The 26,104-nt window shown below is 38.0% G+C and overlaps 1 protein-coding gene across 1 annotated transcript in view; it reads left to right on the top strand.

The window, feature by feature from the left end:
* LOC134825694 (uncharacterized) overlaps positions 1–26,104 on the top strand; it is a gene marked incomplete at its 3' end in the record, with an annotated part of 46,202 nt that overhangs the window by 1,553 nt on the left and 18,545 nt on the right. The window contains exon 4 of the mRNA XM_063837900.1: positions 6,511–6,586. Within this exon, the coding sequence (XP_063693970.1) occupies positions 6,511–6,586 (76 nt within the window). The remainder of the gene's footprint in view (positions 1–6,510; positions 6,587–26,104) is intronic.

Raw genomic sequence — 26,104 nt, 5'->3', positions numbered from 1 at the left:
TCTGGTGGGGGGGGGGGTCAACTTTTTTCTCTTTTATTAATCAGCACATTATCACAGCGGGCAACACACGAGATTCAGCCTGCTCATTCCAGATAACATTAACAAATTAGCAACATTGAAATACATCAAGGGGAGTAGGAGGGAATGTTATCTTCCATCACCAATCACCCCTCTAAACTTTGTGTCCCCTCTAAACTTTGTGTCCCCTCTTATCTTAAGCTAAATGATCTGCCAGGGTAAAACAAGACATGCCGGGTAGTTAATCAATGAAATACACAAGTTTAAACTGCAGTCCCAATGAGACAAGGACCCTGGTTAAATTGTTAAATTACACGCTCCCCAAATACTCAGTATATCCCCTAATATCTTGTAGCCAGCAGGCTTGTCCGCCGCACGCCGCCGGTACCACCCCCTGGTAGCCTGGTAGCCAGTCTCTGGGAGATACTTATAACTTACGGGACCTGATTTGTTAAACTGGGCACTGGTGGTCACTAGGCTTCTAACTTTCAAATACCCGCGTCTTATTAAGGGGCCCGGGTAGGGGGGGGGGGGGGGGGGGGGGGGGGGGGCGGGGGAGATACATGCTATCTTACGTCTAAGCTGTACAAATAGTTAATAATGCTCAACTTCCCAGATCTTGGTACAGTCCCCCTAATTACCCTAATTACAGGATCACTTCACCTGGTATCTGTTACCCTTCTACAGTCTACACCCTATAATCAAACTGTCCCCCGGCCCCTCCACCCTTGCCTCTAAAAGCCTGTTATATATCTTGATATTGGATCCCCGGCGCCACTGGAAAGTACACCTCCCTGTTTCTTTAATAATCTCCTTGTATCAGGAGCCACCGGAAAATACACCTCCCTGAAAACGGGGCAGGATATTTTTTAAATGGGCCTTTTTGATCCCAAAACCAAGTTATATTTTCATTTCACCCAAAAAACAGGGCCGTTTAAAATTTTGGAAAATTTGCATTTTCGTGCCCACCCCTATGTCCACACTTTAACACTATTATATAATAATAGCTGGAGCAGGCTTTACTGTTGAGGAGAAGTAGGTTCAGCGTGTAACATGCAGCACTCACAGTACTCAATATTACCAAAATAACTTTACCCTGATCAGTAGCAAACTAATGAAGGAAACTAATGGGTTTATATTATCTGGTGTGCAGAGAAAATATCCTGCTATTTGGTTTCTTCCTCTTTTCTTGAAGCATCTTTTGGATCCATCCAAAATAATCCCGCACTCAGTTAGCCCTGACAAAGCTCACTTCTGAAATGTAGCCCTGACTAAGCTTACTTCTGAAATGTAGTCCTGACTAAGCTTACTTCTGAATGTAGCCCTGACTAAGCTCACTTCTGAAATGTAGTCCTGACAAAGCTCACTTCTGAAATGTAGCCCTGACTAAGCTCACTTCTGAAATGTAGCTCTGACTAAGCTTACTTCTGAAATGTAGCCCTGACTAAGCTCACTTCTGAAATGTAGCCCTGACTAAGCTCACTTCTGAAATGTAGTCCTGACTAAGCCTACTTCTGAAATATAGTCCTGACTAAGCTCACTTCTGAAATGTAGTCCTGACTAAGCTTACTTCTGAAATGTTTGTTTGTTTGGGGCTGGCTTTTACACCAGTCAATGTTTACTCAAAATATATAATAATTGTAATAATCAATATTAATCCCCGAAGGGCACGCAAATTACATACCATCAAACTCATAGTTATTTCGTCTAGATTTTATCAGTTGATTCTAATGACCCTGATCTGCAAACACATTTAAAAGCTTAAACGTTTATATAAAATTCTTTACTTGATAATACTGTCGTAGGTGTTTTATCAGTATAGGTTTGCGCTAGTTGGCAGTGAAATATGGAATGTGCTGTCGGGATGGCACGATAAGTGATTTAGATGGTATATAATAGTGAAAGTTGAGCTGCATATGTTAGGTTGCTATTATTCACGGTAGTTGATTTGTTGAGTGCCTGATCTTGCTGATTTACGTAGCCCGGGTAAATTATGTAACAGAAAAGTTGGCCATTCTTCATCGTTTCCTGAGCTTTGTAGTTCTATCATTACACGCTTTGCTGATTTCTTATAAATGCTTATTGAGAAAATGCTAGATGGGCAAGTTATGCGACTAATGTTGTGCTCGGTAATAGCTAATATAGGACCTTTATACAGAACACTAGCGCGTAGATCTGGTTGAGAGTACGTTGTTAGCCAGTCGATATTGTCGTCATAAGACGTGCCATACTTTGGTAAATCGGGAGGAAATAAGTCTTTTATCGACGACGGCAGAAGGCCAGGCATGTAATTTAACTTGTGCATCAGAGTCAGAGCGTTTTTTATGATTACCCCGTGTACAGTTAATATTTCATACTCTTTAAACGTAGCTTTAGTATGATCCGGAAGTTTACCATCTTTGTAATAGTAATTCACGTAACCCGGCATAACTGCTCGTATTCCCTGTTTTTGTTTAGTGAACAGTGAGTCAATGTGAGATTTTGCAGCAAAACCCCAAACGAGCGAACAGAAATTTAAGTGAGATTGTACAAAACTTTGGAAAATCTGTAAGCGTGCTTTGATTGGTAATTTGCGTTTTATTTTGAACATAACACCTATAAACCGTGACATTTTTGTTTTGACAGCACGAATGTGGCTGGCCCAGTTTAGTTTGTCGTCGACAATAACTCCTAAAAATCTGGCCTCCGTTTTGCGTTCAATAGGAGTGTTGTCAATTCTTACCTGTAGAGACGATAAGTCTACCCGTCTTTTTGAAAATACCATATAGCAAGTCTTCTTTAAATTAAGAGCTAAGCCGTTTGAGTAAACCCATTTTATCAACAGATCAGTGAGGTGGTCGATTTTGGATTCAATTTCTTGTATATTTGATCCGGTAATAATTATATTTGCGTCGTCTGCGTATAATATAAATTTAGCTAAGTTACTGATTCCTGGTAAGTCATTGATATATATAACGAAAAGCAGGGGGCCTAATATGCTACCTTGTGGAACACCGTATACCATAGATTCTAATGATGAATTGGAGCCGTTCAAGGAGACAAATTGACTGCGGCCATTAAGGTATGACTCGAACCATTTCAAGGCAATGCCGCGAATACCGTAATGCTCAAGTTTCCTGAGTAATGTCGCGTGATCTAGGACGTCAAATGCCTTACTATAGTCTAAAAGTAATAGTAGTGTTATTTGGTTCTTATTTAGGGAATGCAGAAAGGAGCTCTGAGCATTGAGAAGCGCATGCTCGCATGATCTTCCTGGTCGGAATCCGTATTGATTCTCGAATAGTGAGTTATTCTTGTCGAGAAATTCTAGTACCCGCCTGTGCATGAGTTTTTCGTAAATTTTAGAGAACGAGCCCAAAAGCGAGATAGGTCTATAATTTGCTACGTCGAGTTTGGAACCTCCTTTGTGTATAGGTGTAACTTTTGCGGTTTTCAGAGCTTTAGGGAAAGTTCCCTCTGCAAAAGATGTGTTGACTACTGATGCAAAGGTACATACAAAATTTTGGCATGTGCTAGCTACTTTCAAAGGCTCAATTTTTGAATCGAGAGTTGCCTTATTTTTGAGGCCAATAATAATTCTATGTATCTCGGTAGGTGTCGCAGGTTCAAGGTAGATAGACGTTGGACATGACCCGGTCAGATAGTCCTGGAACCCCCCAGGATCGAAGGTCTGTCGGGAACTGATCTGAGACTTGATGTTGGCTGCGATGCTGGAAAAGTAGCCATTAAACTTTTCAGCGACAGCCGAGTTAGTACTCAGGATCGTCCCGTCAGTATCCCTCAATCTAATCTGATCAGATCCCCGTCTTTTTCTGTTTAGCAGGCCGTTGATTATCTCCCATTGTTTTTTGGAACAGTCCTGATATTTTTCAAATTGTTTTTTGTAATATCGCTCCTTGGCAAGATTAACGTGTTTACTGCAAAATAATTTCATTTTATCGTATGCGGCTATGTTTTCATAAGTAGGCTCAGTGATATTCAGATGATATAACTGCTGTTTACGAGAGCAGGCCGTTTCGAGCCATGGAAGTATCCACGGCTTCGGATCAGACCGTTCATTTTCGCGACGACTACGATTGCTCTTAACGGGGTATGCAGTGTTGTAATGTTTCATGTAGATTTCTGAGAATTTATCATACTGTTCATTTGCACAGCCTGATTCCCGCGCTTCCTCCCACGTCTCCCCTTCCAATAGCTCCTTGAAGATGACATTGTTGGCTTCATTAATAGTACGTGTTTGACGATATTTTGTGGTATTGGTCCTATTCGAGTGTGTGGTGTGCTTTTGTGATACTGCACGTAGCTTTATAGTGGTTAGTGTTGCAAGATGATCAGAGATGTCGAGTGTTAGAACGTTACTACTTAATGTGTTTTCAATATTATTTGTGTAAACATGGTCAATAAGGGTGGCACTGTGGTCAGTGACTCGTGTTGGTTTGGAAACTGTTTGAGCAAAACCATATTTTGCCAGTGTATCAATGAGGTTCTGGCTTGAGGAATCAGTGTCATATTTGATAAGATCAATATTTGCATCGCCATGAAACATAACGTGTTTGCGTGAGTGTCTATCTAGTCTATTGAGTACGTGATCGAGTAAGCTAATGAAATTATTAGTATCTCTTGACGGTGATCTGTAGAAATTTACTATTACCTTCGTTTTGTTAAGACCTTTGCAGTTATGAATTTTGACTAGTTGAAACTCGCCACTCATATCTTCAGGATCCAGAGCTAAGTCAATACGTTCAATTTTCTCGAAATCGCACACGCGTTTGTTTATATAAATTGCTAATCCACCTCCTCTCCCCGATTTCCTCAAAGGTGCTTGTATAACAGGTTCGTGAAAACCCTCGATCATGATATCATCAATACCATTAGGCAGCTTATCAATGTTACAGTTAGTTTCATTAAAGCATAATACATCGCATTTTGAGAAGGTGTGGATTTCTTCTCTGAGATATGTTATGTTTTTTGCTAGTGATCGTATATTTAATGAAAGTGCTTTTAACTCGTCCTTGGCGGAGTTTGTAACGTTTTTAGGTTCTTGATATTTGCACTTGGTTAGGATTTCGCTTATTTCATTCCAGTATTCGTAGTCCTGACTAAGCTCACCTCTGAAATGTAGCCCTGACTAAGCTCACTTCTGAAATGTAGCCCTGACTAAGCTCACTTCTGAAATGTAGCCCTGACTAAGCTCACTTCTGAAATGTAGCCCTGACAAAGCTTACTTCTGAAATGTAGCAGGTAGCTCTGACAAAGCTCACTTCTGAAATGTAGTCCTGACTAAGCTCACTTCTGAAATGTAGTCCTGACAAAGCTCACTTCTGAAATGTAGCTCTGACAAAGAACACTTCTGAAATGTAGTCCTGACTAAGCTTACTTCTGAAATGTAGCTCTGACTAAGCTCGCTTCTGAAATGTAGCCCTGACTAAGCTTACTTCTGAAATGTAGCCCTGACTAAGCTCACTTCTGAAATGTAGCCCTGACTAAGCTCACTTCTGAAATGTAGCCCTGACTAAGCTTACTTCTGAAATGTAGCCCTGACTAAGCTCACTTCTGAAATGTAGCCCTGACTAAGCTCACTTCTGAAATGTAGTCCTGACTAAGCCTACTTCTGAAATATAGTCCTGACTAAGCTCACTTCTGAAATGTAGTCCTGACTAAGCTTACTTCTGAAATGTAGTCCTGACTAAGCTCACCTCTGAAATGTAGCCCTGACTAAGCTCACTTCTGAAATGTAGCCCTGACTAAGCTCACTTCTGAAATGTAGCCCTGACTAAGCTCACTTCTGAAATGTAGCCCTGACTAAGCTCACTTCTGAAATGTAGCCCTGACTAAGCTCACTTCTGAAATGTAGCCCTGACAAAGCTTACTTCTGAAATGTAGCAGGTAGCTCTGACAAAGCTCACTTCTGAAATGTAGTCCTGACTAAGCTCACTTCTGAAATGTAGTCCTGACAAAGCTCACTTCTGAAATGTAGCTCTGACAAAGCTCACTTCTGAAATGTAGTCCTGACTAAGCTTACTTCTGAAATGTATTCCTGACTAAGCTCACTTCTGAAATGTAGCCCTGACTAAGCTCACTTCTGAAATGTAGCCCTGACTAAGCTCACTTCTGAAATGTAGCCCTGACTAAGCTTACTTCTGAAATGTAGTCCTGACTAAGCTCACTTCTGAAATGTAGTCCTGACTAAGCTCACTTCTGAAATGTAGCCCTGACTAAGCTCACTTCTGAAATGTAGCCCTGACTAAGCTCACTTCTGAAATGTAGCTCTGACAAAGCTCACTTCTGAAATGTAGCCCTGACTAAGCTTACTTCTGAATGTAGCCCTGACTAAGCTCACTTCTGAAATGTAGCCCTGACTAAGCTTACTTCTGAATGTAGCCCTGACTAAGCTCACTTCTGAAATGTAGCCCTGACTAAGCTCACTTCTGAAATGTAGCCCTGACTAAGCTCACTTCTGAAATGTAGCCCTGACTAAGCTCACTTCTGCAGGACGAGAATGTGAACAGTTGTCTGGAGTTTCTAGCTCAGAGAGGACTGCAGCCTGAAAATGTGCCTGATTCGTCTGGTAAGTTATCATAGTTACACAAGTTACTTTAGTTACTATAGTTACTATAGTTACACAAAACTCCGCACCAGCCGAAATCTAGCGACAGTGTGATTTTTATTATTTGTTTACCCGGCGATTAGTTTTGAAAATGCAATATTATTTTGCCTTAGTGTAGTCATATGATGTCTTAAAATGTATATTTTAAATCTGTTTATTTTATGTTTCAACATCATGACCGGGACGCTAGAGTCCGGACCCATCATGACGTACATTTAATGCTCACTACAATATCTCTGCTCTCTTCAATTTAGGGTTTCTATTATAGTTGTGTTATATAGAGGGGCAATGGTAGCAGCTCTTTATCCCCTGTTTGCTGTATAGCTTGCATTTATAGTTTTATGTTTAGTTTGCATCTTTAAGAGTTTAACTATTAAATAAGCTTTAAACTGATTTTTTGTTGGGGACCGGCCCGAAGTACCAGCCAATGTTTACTCAAAAAATAATATATATAATAAGTGTTATCAATTCAAACTCAAAACTCATACAAGATTAGATCTCATTAAAACGATTAAAATGTATATAATAGAGCTTGTCGATGATTATAAATACTTTGTTCTCTAAATATACTTTGTTCTCTAAAAAATACTTTGTTCTCTGAAAAATACTTTGTTTTCTAAAATACTTTGTTCTCTAAAAATGATATCATCTCCTCTTCTTATCTGTTATAGTAGTAGTTTTAACACGCCGACTTTATAGTTTTAAGCTAACATTCTAGATTTAATCGCGAGGAAACTATTCCCAATTCCTTTTATTCAATTCCTTGAATAACTACGCGAAATAGTGATTATATTCTAACTATATCTTTATAATAAGATATGATGTGTCAGTATCCTGATATCTGCTTCTAGTGCATCTAGTTCTACAATCTACATTACATACTAGATATGGGACGCTGTACCTTACAACTTACTAACGACTTCTACACTGCGTAGTTATTACTCTACATCACCACATTTACGGAGTCATTTAATCTGTTTTACATTTACTAATGGCATAAAATGGAGAATTACCCAAAGGTTTTTCCATTTTATCCATAACAATATTCGCCATTTTATGGCACTTTATTCCATTGCCCCCCCCTCCCTTCTTAGCTTCTTCTCCCCCCTCTTCTTCTTTATAAGTTTATAAGAGAACATACGAACTACATGTAAATTGGTTGATTAAACTGTTTGGCTAGCACAGAAATAGCGTGAAAGTTATTAGCGATTACCCAGCTCACTAATCAACAGTACTTAGTACTTAGTACTTAGTACCCAGCTCACTAATCAACAGTACTTAGTACCTAGTACTTATTATACTTGCTCACTAAACAACAGTACTTAGTACCTAGTACTTATTATCCAGCTCACTAACCAACAATACTTAGTACCCAGTACTTATTATACTTGCTCACTAAACAACAATACTTAGTACCTAGTACTTATTATACTTGCTCACTAAACAACAGTACTTAGTACCTAGTACTTATTATACTTGCTCACTAAACAACAATACTCACAGTACTAGCTAGCATTCTCAGACTCAGTACTTAGTACTTAGTACTAAGTACTCTCAGTACTCAGACTATATCAGACTACCTTACTCGGGAATATTATAACCGGGATAAAGTGGTGGGTTTTGGAAGATTCAGCCATATTTTTCCCGGTCAAAAATTTTACCAGTCATAAAAAACCCGCCGACTCAGATTATGGGGTTCCAAGGGGGTGGTGATCATCATATTTTACCTGAAGTCTCATATGTGCTAGAGAAGACTTTTGAAGCAGTGGATGGAGGGCTGTAACTTTATTGGCGGTTGCTACCATAATTTCGTTATAAAAATCACAATTTGGTTATAGAAATCAGATTTCAGGGTGGACCGTGATTCTCACTTCTCTTGCCCATGAATCAGTGAATCGTAGAGAAGCTATATCAATAATATATATATATTATAATAATAATGTCTCTAAAGATTGATTGCTTCTCGTGTGCAGTGTGTAGACTAAAGAAAGAGGGAGTTTTTCCCGTTAAAGTAACTTGTGGCCACATCCCGCTAGAAATGAGTAAACTTTGCCACTATTTCATGGTCCACGGTGGGTTGATTACTGGAGCAGTTGAAGATGCAAAGCCAAGACGTTCCCCAATACCAAGCGGTGGGTAGGAAATTAAGCTTCGGCTGACCTTCAGAGCAGTAGCCCCATTAGCGGACAAAATGAAAGTCTTGTTAAGACAACAATACAACTTCGAATTTGACGGTCAGCAGCTCAGGGGGATATCAATAATGATAATGGCGGGGACATTAGCGATAATGAGAATGAGAATACGCTTTAATGAAGATTTGACTTATTATTGCTTAGATTTATTTTCCTTTAAATAGACGTGTCTTTTTTTTCTATTTCTGAGTAATATCAATAACTGTAAATTGAAATAACTTCTTTAACAAGTAACAAAAACAGAAATTTCGGTTGAAAATTTGTTGACCTCTGAAAAAAAACTTGAAAGGTCGGCCACCGGTAAATACATGACCGGGGTAATTTGGCGGGTTTTGGGAAAGTCCGCCATATTTTTCCCGGTCATTAATTTTCCCAGTCATAAATTAACCCGCTATAATATTCCCGAGTAAGGTATACCAGACTATACCAGACTATACCAGACTATACCAGACTATACCAGACTATACCAGACTATACCAGACTATACCAGACTATACCAGACTTTACCAGACTATACCAGACTATACCAGACTATACCAGACTATACCAGACTATACCAGACTTTACCAGACTATACCAGACTTTACCAGACAATACGAGACTATACCAGACTATACCAGACTATACCAGACAATACCAGACTATACCAGACTATACCAGACTATACCAGACTTTACCAGACTATACCAGACTTTACCAGACAATACGAGACTATACCAGACTTTACCAGACTATACCAGACTATACCAGACTATACCAGACTTTACCAGACTATACCAGACTATACCAGACTATACCAGACTTTACCAGACTTTACCAGACTATACCAGACTATACCAGACTATACCAGACAATACCAGACTTTACCAGACTATACCAGACTATACCAGACTATACCAGACAATACCAGACTATACCAGACTATACCAGACTATACCAGACTTTACCAGACAATACGAGACTATACCAGACTTTACCAGACTATACCAGACTATACCAGACTATACCAGACTTTACCAGACTATACCAGACTATACCAGACTATACCAGACTTTACCAGACTTTACCAGACTATACCAGACTATACCAGACTATACCAGACAATACCAGACTTTACCAGACTATACCAGACTATACCAGACTATACCAGACAATACCAGACTATACCAGACTATACCAGACAATACCAGACTTTACCAGACTATACCAGACTATACCAGACTATACCAGACTATACCAGACTATACCAGACTTTACCAGACAATACGAGACTATACCAGACTTTACCAGACTATACCAGACTATACCAGACTATACCAGACTTTACCAGACTATACCAGACTATACCAGACTATACCAGACTTTACCAGACTTTACCAGACTATACCAGACTATACCAGACTATACCAGACAATACCAGACTTTACCAGACTATACCAGACTATACCAGACTATACCAGACAATACCAGACTATACCAGACTATACCAGACTATACCAGACTACGTTATAATATTATTTGTCAGAAACTTATTTTAGTCAATTTTCCGCGCGAAAATAAGTCGTTAAGTCCGATTGGAATTATATTGCTACATTTCTCGATATTTTATCCTATTTTCCTGTCTTTAAATACCACTTTTTTAATTCTCCCGAATGAACTGCACACTATTATATACTATAGAGCTAGAGGGAGGGGGGGGGGGGGGGGCCGGGGGGCATATTATATACTATAACTCAGTAGTCAGTACAGTAATGGGGGAGGGGGTATCAATGTGTCACCCCCCCCCCCCCCCCATATAAGGGGGTGTCAGTGTGTCACCCCCCCCCCTATAATCAATTAATTTCCAACACTCGCTTGTTATAACAGGAACTTTTAAATGGGTGAATGGTTGCTAGGCTACCATTTGCAGGAATGAATCAAATTATTGATTTACAGGTAGATTTTACTCGTATGATGAGGAATTTGTGTTCTGTTTCCCAAAGGATTTGTTTATACGTTTATATGAGTTGAAAGATGTCAGATATAATATTAAAATTAGATTTAACACAACTATGTAGAAAACTTGACAAAATTATTTGACATTTTAGTCGTAAAACATTAAACTTAATGTTAAATATTTACTGTTCATTCTTCCTGCACGATTAAAAGACGTAGACCTAACAAAGTTCATTATCAAGGCTCACGCGTGTACTCTATTATTTTGGGGCTGGGGGGCCGGGGGGACCAAATATTACCAGTATAAGTACTTAATACGATCAGAGGACCTGTAATGATCCTTGAAAAGGAGGATTTCTTTTCTTCTTCGCACCAATACTACTTCATGTAATTCGATTTTAGTTTTAATTTACTTTTAAAATCTGGACTAATGGGGTCAGGGAGGCAACAATACCTCCAGGTACAGATTATCTGGAAACGTAATAATCTCCCATACAATTCTACCTCCGATCCTAGCCTGTTCTATGGTATAAAGTTCCTCCTATACAAGGTTATATTATAGTTATCTTATTTTCTGAAAATCAAGAATTCTTCACAATTCATTCTTAAAAATATGATAATAAATTATTAAAAATAGCATTATATATCATGAGAACATTTCCAAGTGTTGGCAAGTTGTAGTTGTAGTTTACTAACAGTTAACAATGTCACAGCGCCATTGTCACATGATGCGTACATTTTAATCATTCATAATGAGGTTTGAAAGCTACCCGCTATATACAGAGTGCAAGTGGGGCCATACTACCCGCTATATACAGAGTGCAAGTGGGGCCATGTATAGTGTACCTACCAGAGTGGGGCCATGTATAGTGTACCTACCAGAGTGGGGCCATGTATAGTGTACCTACCAGAGTGGGGCCATGTATAGTGTACCTACCAGAGTGGGGCCGTGTATAGTGTACCTACCAGAGTGGGGCTGTGTATAGTGTACCTACCATAGTGGGGCCATGTATAGTGCTGAGTGGGGCCGTGTATAGTGTACCTACCATAGTGGGGCCATGTTTAGTGTACCTACCAGAGTGGGGCCGTGTATAGTGCTGAGTGGGGCCATGTATAGTGTACCTACCATAGTGGGGCCATGTATAGTGTACCTACCAGAGTGGGGCCATGTATAGTGTACCTACCATAGTGGGGCCGTGTATAGTGCTGAGTGGGGCCGTGTATAGTGTACCTACCATAGTGGGGCCATGTATAGTGTACCTACCAGAGTGGGGCCGTGTATAGTGCTGAGTGGGGCCGTGTATAGTGTACCTACCAGAGTGGGGCCATGTATAGTGTACCTACCATAGTGGGGCCGTGTATAGTGCTGAGTGGGGCCATGTATAGTGTACCAGAGTGCGTGGGGGTACAGTTACACATGTTTTTGCACGACCGCGACCGTGTTACTGGTACTACTGTATTGTTACGGGTAAAACAATGGTGTATTGCTTGCTCTCCCCTAGGAGGTCTCTATTAGGATTTAAAGTTATTAGTCAATTATGTCTGAGTATTATTTTGTGTTGACATTAAACTTTGGGGAGGTATAATTAAGTGTAGTTTCAAATTATATAATACAATATGTTTAATATATCGTGTTTGATTCCACATAAACCGTGTAAATATGATATAATAGATTATAGAGGTGCGATTTGACTGTACATACCTTACAATACATACCTTACAGTACATACCTTACAGTACATACCTTACAGTACATACCTTACAGTACATACCTTACAGTACAAACCTTACAATACATATCTTACAGTACATACCTTACAGTACATACCTTACAGTACATACCTTACAGTACAACCTTACAGTACATACCTAGGCCTAGGAGGGGGGGCAGGTATACTGTGAACTACTCACAGTTATTGGTATTGTAACCCCGGCAACGCAGGCCACTTTCCTCTGAAAATATAATATGACATTATGACATTGTGAGAGAATGAATAATTCCTCGTTAGAAATTATGCTCTAGATTATTCGAGTGACAATGCAGCATGTGATAAAGTACGTTAGTTTGAAAGTGCTGGAAACGCTACAATGTAAACTGGAAACATAATTCTAAAGTTGTGCTTGGTTCAATACCAGGGACTCGGTTCAAATAAGTTCCTCTACTTACATTTACATGATAAATCATTAGTTTATATTGTGTAGTCTTTTTACTTAACTTAAAATTACAGTTCTTGCTCGTGAAGTATGGTGAAGTATGGTGAAGTATGGTGAAGTATGGTGAAGTATGGTGGTAGCTCAGCTGTACAAGTTGTATGTTATATAGGAGAGCTTAGTAGATTAGCTTTACCGTGGGGGGGGGGGGGGGGGGGGGATACAACGGTCATTAATGTCAGTATTATAGAATTTTGCTGAAATATACATATACATTAATGCACATTAATGCCCATTTATGCCCATTAATGCACATTAATGCACATAAATGACCACGAACTACTACAAAATTTGCAAAAAAACCTGGTCATTAATGTCAGTATTATAGAATTTTATGTATATGTTAATTCTATAGAAATATACATATACATTAATGCACATTAATGCCCATTTATGCCCATTTATGCCCATTAATGCACATAAATGACCACGAACTACTACAAAATTTGCAAAAAAACCTGGTCATTAATGTCAGTATTATAGAATTTTGCTGAAATATACATGTACATTAATGCACATTAATGCCCATTTATGCCCATTTATGCCCATTAATGCACATTAATGACCGTTGTATGCCCCCCTTACCGTGCAAACATCTTGATCAGTAATCTAGCACTGATGATAATGTAAGGTTACAAAGTTACCATGACAACAGTTACCATGACAACAGCCGTACCAAATGGTTGTGAAGAATCACGTACAAAGTTACTGATTGTAGTGGACGTTGCAGTAAAAAACATTGTGCGATAATCATATTATCATTTAACTATGATGATTGTTCCTCACTAAAAAGTGTAGTGACCCCCCCCCCCCTAATTTTTCCTCACTAAAAAGTGTAGTGACCCCCTCCCATTTTTCCTCTATGTACACTAGATTTCAAGTCTGCTAATGAAATTTCTGATTTGTCACCCTGTCAGACTGTCCGACACATTACCACTAACTACACATTGTTACTAGTAACATTACTACTAACTACACATTGTTACTAGTAACACTGTACCATAATATTATAGATAATACAATAAGAATTAAGACTTGTTAACAACAACTAGTGACATTTACCAACATTATCTCGTGAGGCTAAAAATCATGCATTTAACTCAAATCCTTGAAATCTCTGTTTTCGTGTACAGTAAGAATATACTGAGAAGAGACTGTAACAGCTAGTTGGCATGTTGCCAAACAGGCCTCACTAAAGAATGTGTCTCAAGTACTGGTCAACCACTACTAGAGTAACATATCATGTAAACCACATGTTTGCTTGCAAGTACAGGTGACTCTGTTTGTGCGGGGTAAACTATCTCTACAACACAAACAATGTTAGGAATTTCCCACGCAGTTAGTGGCACGTGTGTGTGTGTGTGGAATGTGTGTTCGGTTACTATGGTAACTTTATCTCCGTTTTCATGACACTGATTTTGTTTATCCTGTCAAATCAGTGTAGACTGAGTGATGAATGAAGCTCATGATCATGAACCCTGACATACTGTACAATGTACACTGACATACTGTACAATGTACACTGAGATACTGTACAATGTACACTGAGATACTGTACAATGTACACTGAGATACTGTACAATGTACACTGAGATACTGTACAATGTACACTGAGATACTGTACAATGTACACTGAGATACTGTACAATGTACACTGAGATACTGTACAATGTACACTGATATACTGTACAATATACACTGAGATACTGTACAATGTACACTGAGATACTGTACAATGAACACTGAGATACTGTACACAATGTACACTGAGATACTGTACAATGTACGTGCTGAGATACTGTACAATGAACACTAAGATACTGTACAATGTACACTGGGATACTGAACAATGTACACTGAGATACTGTACAATGTACACTGATATACTGTACAATGTGTATTTTTAAAACTGTTTCTTATTTTTAAAACTACAACTTTAAACTCGTAACAATTAAGTTTAAACTGCTGAAATTGCCACAGTGTAAAATCTTTTGCAGACGTCTACTCCTTTGTAAAATCATTTGTCTACTGCTTTGTCAGGATAATTTCTAAAGGAAATAAGTTTCACACTCTAGTTGTTTTTACAAGATGTATCCGTCCATATTCAACGTGACTAATTAGTGTTACCATGGTAACTAATGATCACGTGACTAGTTAACTAGAGTACTGTGACTAGTTAGATGTATCAACAAAAAAACAGAAAAATAAATCCCAGCCAAATGTCAGTGCATCAGAACCTTGCCGATTACCTCGGTCGTAAGTGACAGAGTTGCTAGCTGTTTAATACATATTAGGTCTTAAGGGCACTTTCTTCATGTCTTCCCTCTCTATTCTGCACACTTGCTACTTATAGTCCTGCTTTTTGTTGAACATTTAAGTATAACTATCTGTTATGTTCTGTACTGTTCTGTTCTTTTCTGATGTAACTTGTACTGAAGTAAAGGTTGAAATGTTTCTCTACCTGAAATGAAGTACCAATACTCTATTATACTGTATTACTATTACTACCCTAGTAGCAACTCTCACTCTTAGCGTACCCTCTGCTACTAGTTACGTTACTACTACTCTTACTAGAGTACAAATCGTATTACTGCTAGTCAGCTCTTGGTAAACAAGTTTGAGCACATATAATGTTATTATGATCCCTCATGTTTCTAGAATAATATTATTATGATCCCTCATGTTTCTAGAATAATATTATATTGATCCTGCAGGTGACACACTGTGAACCACTGTGTCACCTGTGTGTAAAGTGACCTGTTTATTAGGTCACTTTACAGAATTACAGGTACAGTCAAACAAAGATCTAATTAACGGCTGTTTTCACCAGCTTTTTCCACTAAAATGATAATTTTCATTGTGCATAATATATATATATATATATTATATAATACTGTGTATCTCTGTTGAATCTGCCTGCAGTTTGTGTAGTGCGTGGGAGCTGTAGTTAGAGAGGCGAATATATCGGATAAGAGAAGATAATTGCTATTAATTGTGGGATAATTTAGAAAAATATATTACCCCAGATTATTAATTACGATTAATTAACAACTGACAATATATTATATAATACTGTGTATCTCTGTTAAATCTAACAACTGACGAGTGACAGCTGGAGAATGTTGTTTTATTGCAAGGTTGAAGGTGGAAGTATTGAGTGTTACTCGTTTTTATTGCAAGGTTGAAGGTGGAAGTATTGAATGTTACTAGTTACTGTGCTAACTTGCTAACCACGCTTTTATTTAAAATCTAATGACAAAATAAATATTTGGTACAGAAACCTATGATTAACAAGAATTGCGCCCGTTGTTTCGTTGTGGCGGACGCTAAATTTCCATTCACTTCAACTACAAGCTCTAATCACAAATCAGCTCAGATCACTTCATTATATATGACAATTATGTTTTAAATAGGTAAAAACTTGTGACTGATTCAATTCAATTGCGGTAGAACTTAATTTTTATCTGTAATTTAAGAAATTGTAAGCAAAAAGTGAACTATACTCATGTTTTATAATTGTACACATCGTTACACTATACTACGCATGTCACATACAAATTTGGCTTATTCCTTAATACATTAAAATACACTCGCGCCGCGCATACACTGACTACTGGCTATACGTACATCACATCTCCGCAAGCAACCCTTGCGCGCGACGCGCGCCTAATTGTGTAGTTGTCAAGGTAACTTAACGGAAGGACTGACGACGTATTTTAACCCACCTACCTCGTTCTCTAAAATCCCTCTTTTTCTGCAAAAACGACCATTCGTAACCTTTCACTATTGTCTTTTTACAAAAGAGTGTGAACGGAAAAAATGAGGGGTGGGGTCAACCTCATTTTACCTCACGAGGCCAGCCAAAAAAGGCAAAATTGGGATGAGGTAAAATGAGGTAAATAAATCTAGTTTTCTAAGCCTTTTTTTAGAGACAAAAAAGGTTTATTCGAAGTCATTATACTATAATTCGAGGCTGTGCATGGTCTCCCATGATATTTAATGGTTTATTAGGGGTGATGTGGTCCCTGGGAAGGGGCATTCCCAGTTTAACCTACTTACTCTCCAAACTTGGGGTAAATAAAACTTCGCATTATAATTATTATTTATGAAAAGAAAATTGGACATTTCAATTTCCATGATCCATTAGGATATTGTAAATAGCACTTGCTAAGTTTTGTAAAGGAATTAGCAATAACTTTAGTGTCACTTTGGCATTGCCAATTTATGGGGATATTTCCGCATTGCATGACATGGACCATTTAAATGATATCTTAATTTGATATTGTGATTATAATTATCGAGTCACTCTGAAACAAATTGTGTCTAACTAGACCAAATGAAAACAACAGTTGTGCATGGAACTGGATTGGATATCTACATGAATTTAGTCGAAATTGCATAGTGAAAGGTAATTTTATAATAAATTACTCATATAAACTCATACTTCATACAATTCTAAGTTCTTATGTACATGTTCAATGTTCATGATTCGCTGTAGAATAAAGGGCGGTTCAGAAAACCACATTTCGTTTAAATAATTAGATATCACCTCTAATTAGTTGCTCTATAGGGTCGGGAACAACCAAACAAATTTTTTTGTCTCTACGGTTTCGTATAATACTGACTTGGGCCACGCCCATATTTTTCACTAATTTTTAACAGGTAAAATTCTCTAAATCGTCAATTTAGTCACGAAGGAGTATGGAAGGAGTTCTAAATGTGTGCTCCTCTAATATAAACAGTAGGAAATAGTTAACTTTAGTCGAGGTTTCAGGTCTCTACAATGTCGGGAAGTTCCTGCAGGAATTTGCACATTGCGCTGAAGCGCAAGATTCACAGCGCCAAAAGCGAAGGTGGTAGAGACATGAGACCTTGACTAAAGTTAACCATTTCATACCATTGCTATAAGAGTATGCCACTTTCAGAGTCCTGAACACACTCCTACAGCTCTTAATCGTCAATTACATGTATATGAATTTTACCTGTTAAAATATATCATCTTTAACTGATATCAATTTAGTTTAACACTGTTAATTTTTGTTTTTAACATAATACTTCACACCAAACTAACGCACAATATGATAATATAAAAAAGGAAGGTTTTCCTTGGATTCCAAATTCAACTTTGATTATATCCTGGCACTGATTATCATTTCTCGATTGTTCTCCATTTTCCAATGCAGTCAGCAAGTTCCAATTAAGGTAGACATAGCTCGTCATTGATAGGATCAGTATTAAATGAGGTCGAATGATTACTTCATAGCTTGTCACTAACTGGATCAGCATAACATGACTAACAACTAACGAGGTCCAGTGATCTTTTGCTGATACGTCAAAACAAGATCAGTAAATAGCTATAAATATCGAAAAAAATTTGCTTAGAAATTACAGAGTACAAATGCCTTCTTCACAACTAACTCTTCGGCCTCATCTTTTTAAATCACTCATTCCCTCTGAAACAAGATAATGCTTAGGACTAGGAGGAACTTAGTTAACTTCTTGTATGATTCGGTAAGAGGAAAATTCCTTAGTAAGCTAACATTCTTTTGTAGGATGTTACCACTTATCATATCTGTTATCCAGCATAATCCCACAACTGGGCACAACTAGACCCTCTTATTCTTGAGTCTTGACAATGACAGTAGCAATGTACACTATTTTGATGCTCGATCCAGGTCTCCAAGAAAATCTTCCTTTTTATATTCTCTGAATATTGTGTGTTAGTTTGGTGTGAAGTATTATTTTCTTTTTTAAAACTAACAGTGTTAAACTAAAATGATATCAGTAAAAGATGATATATTTTAAAAGGTAAAATTCATATAATCGACGATTAAGAGATATGGGAGTGTGTTCAGGACTCTGAAAGTGGCATACTCTTATAGCAATGGTATGAAATGGTTAACTTTAGTCAAGGTCTCATGTCTCTACGACCTTCGCTTTTGGCGCTGTGAATCTTGCGCTTCAAGCGCAATGCGCAAATTCCTGCAGGAACTTCCCGACATTGTAGAGACCTGAGACCTCGACTAAAGTTAACCATTTCTTACTGTTTATATTAGAGGAGCACACATTTAGAACTCCTTCCATACTCCTTCGTGACTAAATTGACGATTTAGAGAATTTTACCTGTTAAAATTTTTGCCGAGATTTACCTCATTTTACCTCACGAGGCCAGCCAAAAAAGGCAAAATTGGGATGAGGTAAAATGAGGTAAAATGAGGTTGACCCCCCCCCCAAATGATTAAAATTATAAGAGACTGCAATCTGTTGTCTACTTGTCACATATTTATATTATATGATATTATTATGTATTGTATATACTATATTATAATATGATAGTCACATATCACATAAGAACTGTCATCGTCCTTAGCGTATTGTTTTAACAAGTACCAGTTTAGAACTTACTCCCAGAATCTTTCATTACAATAATATGTTATTTTAAGCTAAATACTCCGCAGTCTTTCATAACGAGTTTATTTTAGTACCCGCACAATATTTCATTTCAGTAAACTAATTTAGTGTTAGAATAACCCAACTTGTTGCACGGCCCAGCAGCCACACCTCATAATTCATATCTCCTCTTTCTCTTTAGTCACCGACCTTTTGAGTACTGGCTCAAAGGACTGCCCTCAACCAAACAATATCTGAAAGATAAGACTAGGTCAGATTAACAATAAAGTTAAAGATAACGTTTGAAGAGGGCCCGACCTGACTAGTGAGTACAGTCCAATTACTAACCAATTACTAACCAATTACTAACCAATAACTTTATCAGACATACTAATTAATATGGCCCACCTAAATGTAAGGTTTAATATGGCCCACCTAAATGTAAGGTTTAATATGGCCCACCTAAATGTAAGGTTTGATATGGCCCACCTCGATGTAAAGTTTATTATGGCCCACCTAATTCTGAAACCAAAATGTAAAATGTAACTTTAGATTTAATGTGAAATGATCAGAATATTCAGAAAAATGATCAGAATATTCAGAATTTGATCTTAATCTGCACGACTATATTATATTAGGCGGTGTGTCACAGTGGTGCACAGTTTGTCACAGTGGTCCACAGTGTTCTGCACTATATACTATAATATTAGGCGATGTGGTTTAACTGATAGCCCATAAATTGATGGCCGAATTCTAAACGTCAATATATTAAAACGTTATAAGAAATATAAGGTAATAAGTGAACAGGTATCCAGATAATAGTACACAACACAGTACTGCTCATATCTAGTGAATATGAGCAGTGTTGTGTTGTACGGGTATTGACTAGTTTTACGGAATCTCTCACTTCATCAGTATTTTGAGAGATTCCTAACAAATTGGGTGTCAGAAATTATTTAAACATTCCAGAAACTCCAGGATTCCTCAACCTGATAATATCAAGTGAGGCTAATATTATGATCTCGACACGTACAGGCGGGGTTATCATTATCTTTACCGGAGAACTGTTAATATTTAGATAACACTTCTTATTATTTGTGGATGGTATCTTGATGTCTGGAAGGGACATGTTCAAAACGTGTATTATGTGTTTGGGACAATTATTTGAGATGTCACAAATAAAATACCCTAAACCTCAGCAGGGTTCAACTAGATTAGATACAGGGGGGTACACTACACTTGTTAATCACACCAACTTAGATCATATCACAGATCAGACAAATTATCACTGTCACCTCTTTGTTACCATGGTTACTGTCACCTCCCTACTTCACAACCTTGCAAAACTGGTCTCCAGCTTTTAGTGTGTATTTATCGTTATCTTATTTAGTATTACTTACTACTACTGTACTATCTTATTTAGTATTACTTACTACTACTGTACTATCTTATTTAGTATTAATTACTACTACTGTACTATCTTATTTATTATTACTTACTACTACTGTACTATCTTATTTAGTATTACTTACTACTACTGTACTATCTTATTTAGTATTACTTACTACTACTGTACTATCTTATTTAGTATTACTTACTACTACTGTACTATCTTATTCAGTATTACTTACTACTACTGTACTATCTTATTTAGTATTAATTACTACTACTGTACTATCTTATTTAGTATTACTTACTACTACTGTACTATCTTATTTAGTATTACTTACTACTACTGTACTATCTTATTTAGTATTAATTACTACTACTACTGTACTATCTTATTTAGTATTAATTACTACTACTGTACTATCTTATTTAGTATTACTTACTACTACTGTACTATCTTATTTAGTATTACTTACTACTACTGTACTATCTTACTTTGTATTACTTACTACTACTGTACTATCTTATTTTGTATTACTTACTACTACTGTACTATCTTATTTAGTATTACTTACTACTACTGTACTATCTTATTTTGTATTACTTACTACTACTGTACTATCTTATTTAGTATTACTTACTACTACTGTACTACCTTACAAGACATTTTTATAACGTACGAAATGCGACGGTTTTCCCGAAATTTCGCCATATTTTCGGACCGCCAAAATTTCGGTCGTCGTAATAGAATCCGTCGCATTATTTTTAGCTTATTCCAATAATTGTGGCTTCATCGATTCATTTTGTTCTTGAAAAGTTAGTGATATGATGGTGGGACAAATAAACACAATATTCCATGATGAATTTAATGTCAAGTTATACGTTTTAAATTTACAATAAATTACATTTATGTGCTAACATAAACGTCTTATAGACTAAGTCAAGATAAACAATTTAATACCAAACTTAATAAGTGAAACTGAAAGATTCGAGCCGGACCCCTTAGAGCTGAGGAAGATGAAGAAATCGATTTATAAGTTTCATTTTGTTTCAACATGATTTTACCGATTTTTAGAAAATTTTGAATTTCCTTTGTGTCAGAAAACAAAATGATGAAAAATACCCTTATTTTCTGTGACGTCCGAAATGTGACGGTTTTTGTTCAATTTCGCCATATTTTCGGACCGCCAAAATTTCGGTCGTCGCACATTGGTCCGCCACAAAAATGTCTTGTAAGGTATCTTATTTAGTATGAAATCAGTCAGAGAACCGGCTATCAACCCGGCCCCGGGTACTTCATTAAAGTACTGATAGTGTGACTACTTTAATTAAATATACCCAGAGCACAGTTGTGATACACAGTGGGTAATGGGTATGGAAGGAGAGTGTATCACTAAGAAAGCTTAAGAAGCAGGCCCTGCTCTCCTCCTCCTCCTTCTAATGTACCCAGCCAATATCATTACATCCCCCGCTCAGCAAACTTGACACGCTCTACAAACGAGCTCCCTGATTGGTGGAGATGTGTCACGTGGTACAATACTGCGCTCTGATTGGTCGAGGGGTTTACAACCCAGCCTACCCAGGCTCATGCTTGTGATTGCTTGCAAGACTGTATTCAAGGTTACTGTAGTGTCAGAGCTTGTGTGGTTTCTTTGTAGTTTCGTGGTCTATTGATAGACTGTTATATCATAGTTTCTATTATCACTGTTAGAATATAGTTCACTGTAGATTTTATTTTACTTTATTTCGCTATAGACTGTAATATATTTTAGTTAGTTCTGAGTTCATTATAGACTGTATAATATCTTTTAGTTAGTTCTGAGTTCATTATAGACTGTATAATATCTTTTAGTTTTCATTTCTGTAGTTCACTGCCTGGTTTTAGGACACATCTATCGTTTCATCTACTCAGCTTTCAGTTTAGTTATTTATTGGATACATTTAAATTTGTCTTCACGTTATCCTATGCTGTGATAGTGACTTTAATTCTTTTTCATTTGTATTGTTGCGCTTATTTACAGTGATAGATAGAGCAGTAACACTACCTGACATGTACCCCCCACTAACCGCTACATAAACATATTACTGCAGTTATAGCTATATCCTTATTTGGGCATCACGTGTTACGCACATGTAGTAGTAGTAGTAGTAGCACCTCAGTTTAAAAACCAGTAACAGCAGTTCTGCTTGCTATCTAGTTACCTACCTATGTGACCTATGTTGAGTTTCGTCAAGACTTGACGGGGCCATCACATCTTCTGACCACCCCATAGCGAAGTAGAGTCTCGCTCGTTGCGCCAGCACAGCAGAGAGTTCGTATTTGGAGGAGTATATCCCCTGATCGGCGGCTTATCAGGGAGAGACAACATGAACTTTGTGAGCTTATCTTTGAAGTGCTCTAGATCTTGAATGACATTCAGATGGTAGGGGATTGCATTCCACAATTTAGGTCCCTGAACTGCAAATGAGTTGTCAAACAAGGTGAGGTTTGCTGTTGAACTGGTTCTACGTTTTGATGGAATTACTGCAAGGTTTCCAAGCCTTGGGCGTGAAACAAATAGAACGTTCAGATCATTGCTGGTCTTTCCGTGGAGGATTTTCCACATATGGAGAATGATGAATCGCTCCCGCCTTCGTTGAAGAGACATCAGAGATAGATAGACCAGGCGATCCCAGTAGTGGAGATCGCGCATTCCTGATATTCTGGCGGTGAATGCTTTCTGTACACTCTCCAGTTCTTGGATATCGCTGATTTTTGAGGGATGCCATAATGGACAGCAATATTCAATCAGACTTCGAACCATTGATTTGTATAGCGTCAGCATGATGGAGTGAGATCGTGTGTGAAATACACTGAGAACCCATGATGCTTTTTGGCGAGCTTTATCTGCAATGGCTCGTATGTGAGGGGACCAAGAGAGATCACTTGACACTATGACGCCTAAATCCCTGAGCTGATGTATTGGCTCAAGTATAGTGTCTTTGGAAACTGAGTATTGATAGTGTTCAACCACAAATGGAAGTTCAGATAGTACATATTGGTGGTTGAATTTATGACACATGTACTCAAATTTGTCTTTGTGAAGGGCCATATTATTTCTTTCAGACCAGTCAATGACATTTTGCAGATCTTCTTGGAGGAGCTTGACGTCATGCTCCGATTTGATAGCAATGGATATGCGAGTGTCATCAGCAAAACATCGAATTATAGAGTGCATGATACAATGTTCGATATCATTGATAAAAATCAAGAAAAGGATCGGCCCCAAAACCGTACCTTGTGGAACTCCGCTGATTATCAGTGCAAGGATGGACAGATGACCGTCAACAACAACTGCTTGTTTCCGGTCTGAGAGGAAAGATTCTATCCACTTTATGATTTTAGGATGGATTCCATAGAGTTGGAGCTTTCTCAGTAGGAGTTTGTGATCGACTTTATCGAAAGCCTTGGCATAGTCGAGGTATATTGAATCAAAATCTGAATTGTTGCTCAGAGAATCCAAAACGTCATCAAAATGGTGGAGAAGTTGAGTAAGGCAACTCCGGCCAGATCTAAATCCGTGCTGCTTACTACAGATGAGGTTATTGATCTCCAAATAGTTTACCAGCTTTTTTCTTATCACCCTCTCGTATACTTTAACCACATGAGAGGTGAGTGATATAGGTCGGTAGTTAGCTGGTTTGGCTCGACTATCCTTCTTGTGGAGAGGAAATACGTGTGAGAACTTATAGAAACTAGGGACCTCCCCAGTAACTAAAGAGCGGGACCAGATGATGTGCATTGGTTCTGCTAGGGCTTTCTTGCAGTTCTTGAGAAGGGTGACTGGAATTTCGTCAGGACCTGATGCAGCATTAGGTTTGATGTCTTCAATGGCCTTAATGATGTCGTCCACGGAGAAATTCAGCATATCGTCAGTAAAAGGATGCTTGATTGGAGGGGGACTGAAAGAAGCAGAGTCGATCCGAGTTTTCGAAGGATCACTGAATACTGACAAGAACTGATTCTGCAAAAGGTTGGCAATATCTTTTGGATTTGATTTGATGGCACCGTTTCCATCAAAAAGCATGCTGATGTTGCTTTTCTTCTTCGAAAATTTCTTAGCGTAACTATAGAAATACTTGGGATTTTCTTTTACCTTGCTTACGGCTTGCTGTTCACGGTACAGGAGATCCTGGTTGATGGCATCACGAATATCCATATGAGCGAGAGCAAGTTTCCGGTTCAAAGATTCAATCTGTGTTGGAGGGCTATGGGGATTAATTTTTGCAGCCTCTAGCTGGGTTTGAAGCTTTCGTTTTCTGCGAGAGGGGATGCGCACAGATGAGCGAGTTTGGGTTTTGGGAGGGATCTTCTTCGGACAGCCAATCTGGCAGATTTGTAGAGTAATAAGAGTGAATAGCTCTGGAAAATCCTCTTTGTCGCAAAGGTTGATGAGTTGAGCCCAGTCAACAGATGAGAGCATGTCATTGATCGATGAAAAATCTGCTTTATTAAAGTCTAAGCTTCTAAACGAAGAATCAATGAAATCCGGAGGATCTGAATGAGTAGGAGAACAAGGATTGTAAGACAGAAATATCTCTACACGTCTGTGATCTGATAGTGGAGTGTCCGAAATAGAGACGTGAGAAACTAGATCCTCTGAGTTTGAAATGTACAGATCTAATACATTTCTGAGTCGGGTGGGTTCCAGCACATGTTGAGTACATAGATTCTCAGACATGAAGTCAAGTAAAAGAGCTGCACTGTAAGTTGAACATGAGGAACCACCGGGTAAGATAGAATTAGTGGACCAGCCAATGAGGGGAATATTAAAGTCTCCAAGAAGTGATAGCCGGTATTCGCCATCGCCACTGGCAATGTACTGGTCAATGAAGTCCAAACATGATTTAAAACTGGGAACTGGACACTCGATTTGATTTGATTTGAAACTTTTACAAAATAGCAAATATACAAATGTACAGCAAGTCGAACAAACATATAAAATGGGCCGAAATGTATAAATGCTATAAAGCGTGGGTCAGTGAAACAAGTACAGAGGACAACTTTCAAAACAGGAGTTTTATGGCCGCCCAAAGTCTCAATAACATCACCTCCACCTAGTAATAAAATTATGAAATATGAAAAGTGTGAAACAATCAAATAATAAAATATTAAAAATATGTAGTTGTCCCTTAAATACAGATAACGTCTGAAAATTCTTAAAATAATCATCACTCCTTCATATACTGATCAGTGTCCGAGAGTGTAACTCATGATGACTTCTTATCACGGCTACATACCTTCCCGTACCGGATGTAGTGGTCGAGATGAGTCTGTTCCGCCCTCTTCTTCTTCAGGTCAGTGACCAGATGCTTCCTTGTT

Source organism: Bolinopsis microptera, unplaced genomic scaffold (genome assembly GCF_026151205.1).
Source record: "Bolinopsis microptera isolate Bmic1 unplaced genomic scaffold, MBARI_Bmic_1.0 sca15, whole genome shotgun sequence".
Classification (NCBI taxonomy): domain Eukaryota; kingdom Metazoa; phylum Ctenophora; class Tentaculata; order Lobata; family Bolinopsidae; genus Bolinopsis; species Bolinopsis microptera.
This window is presented reverse-complemented; position numbering and strand designations above follow the sequence as displayed.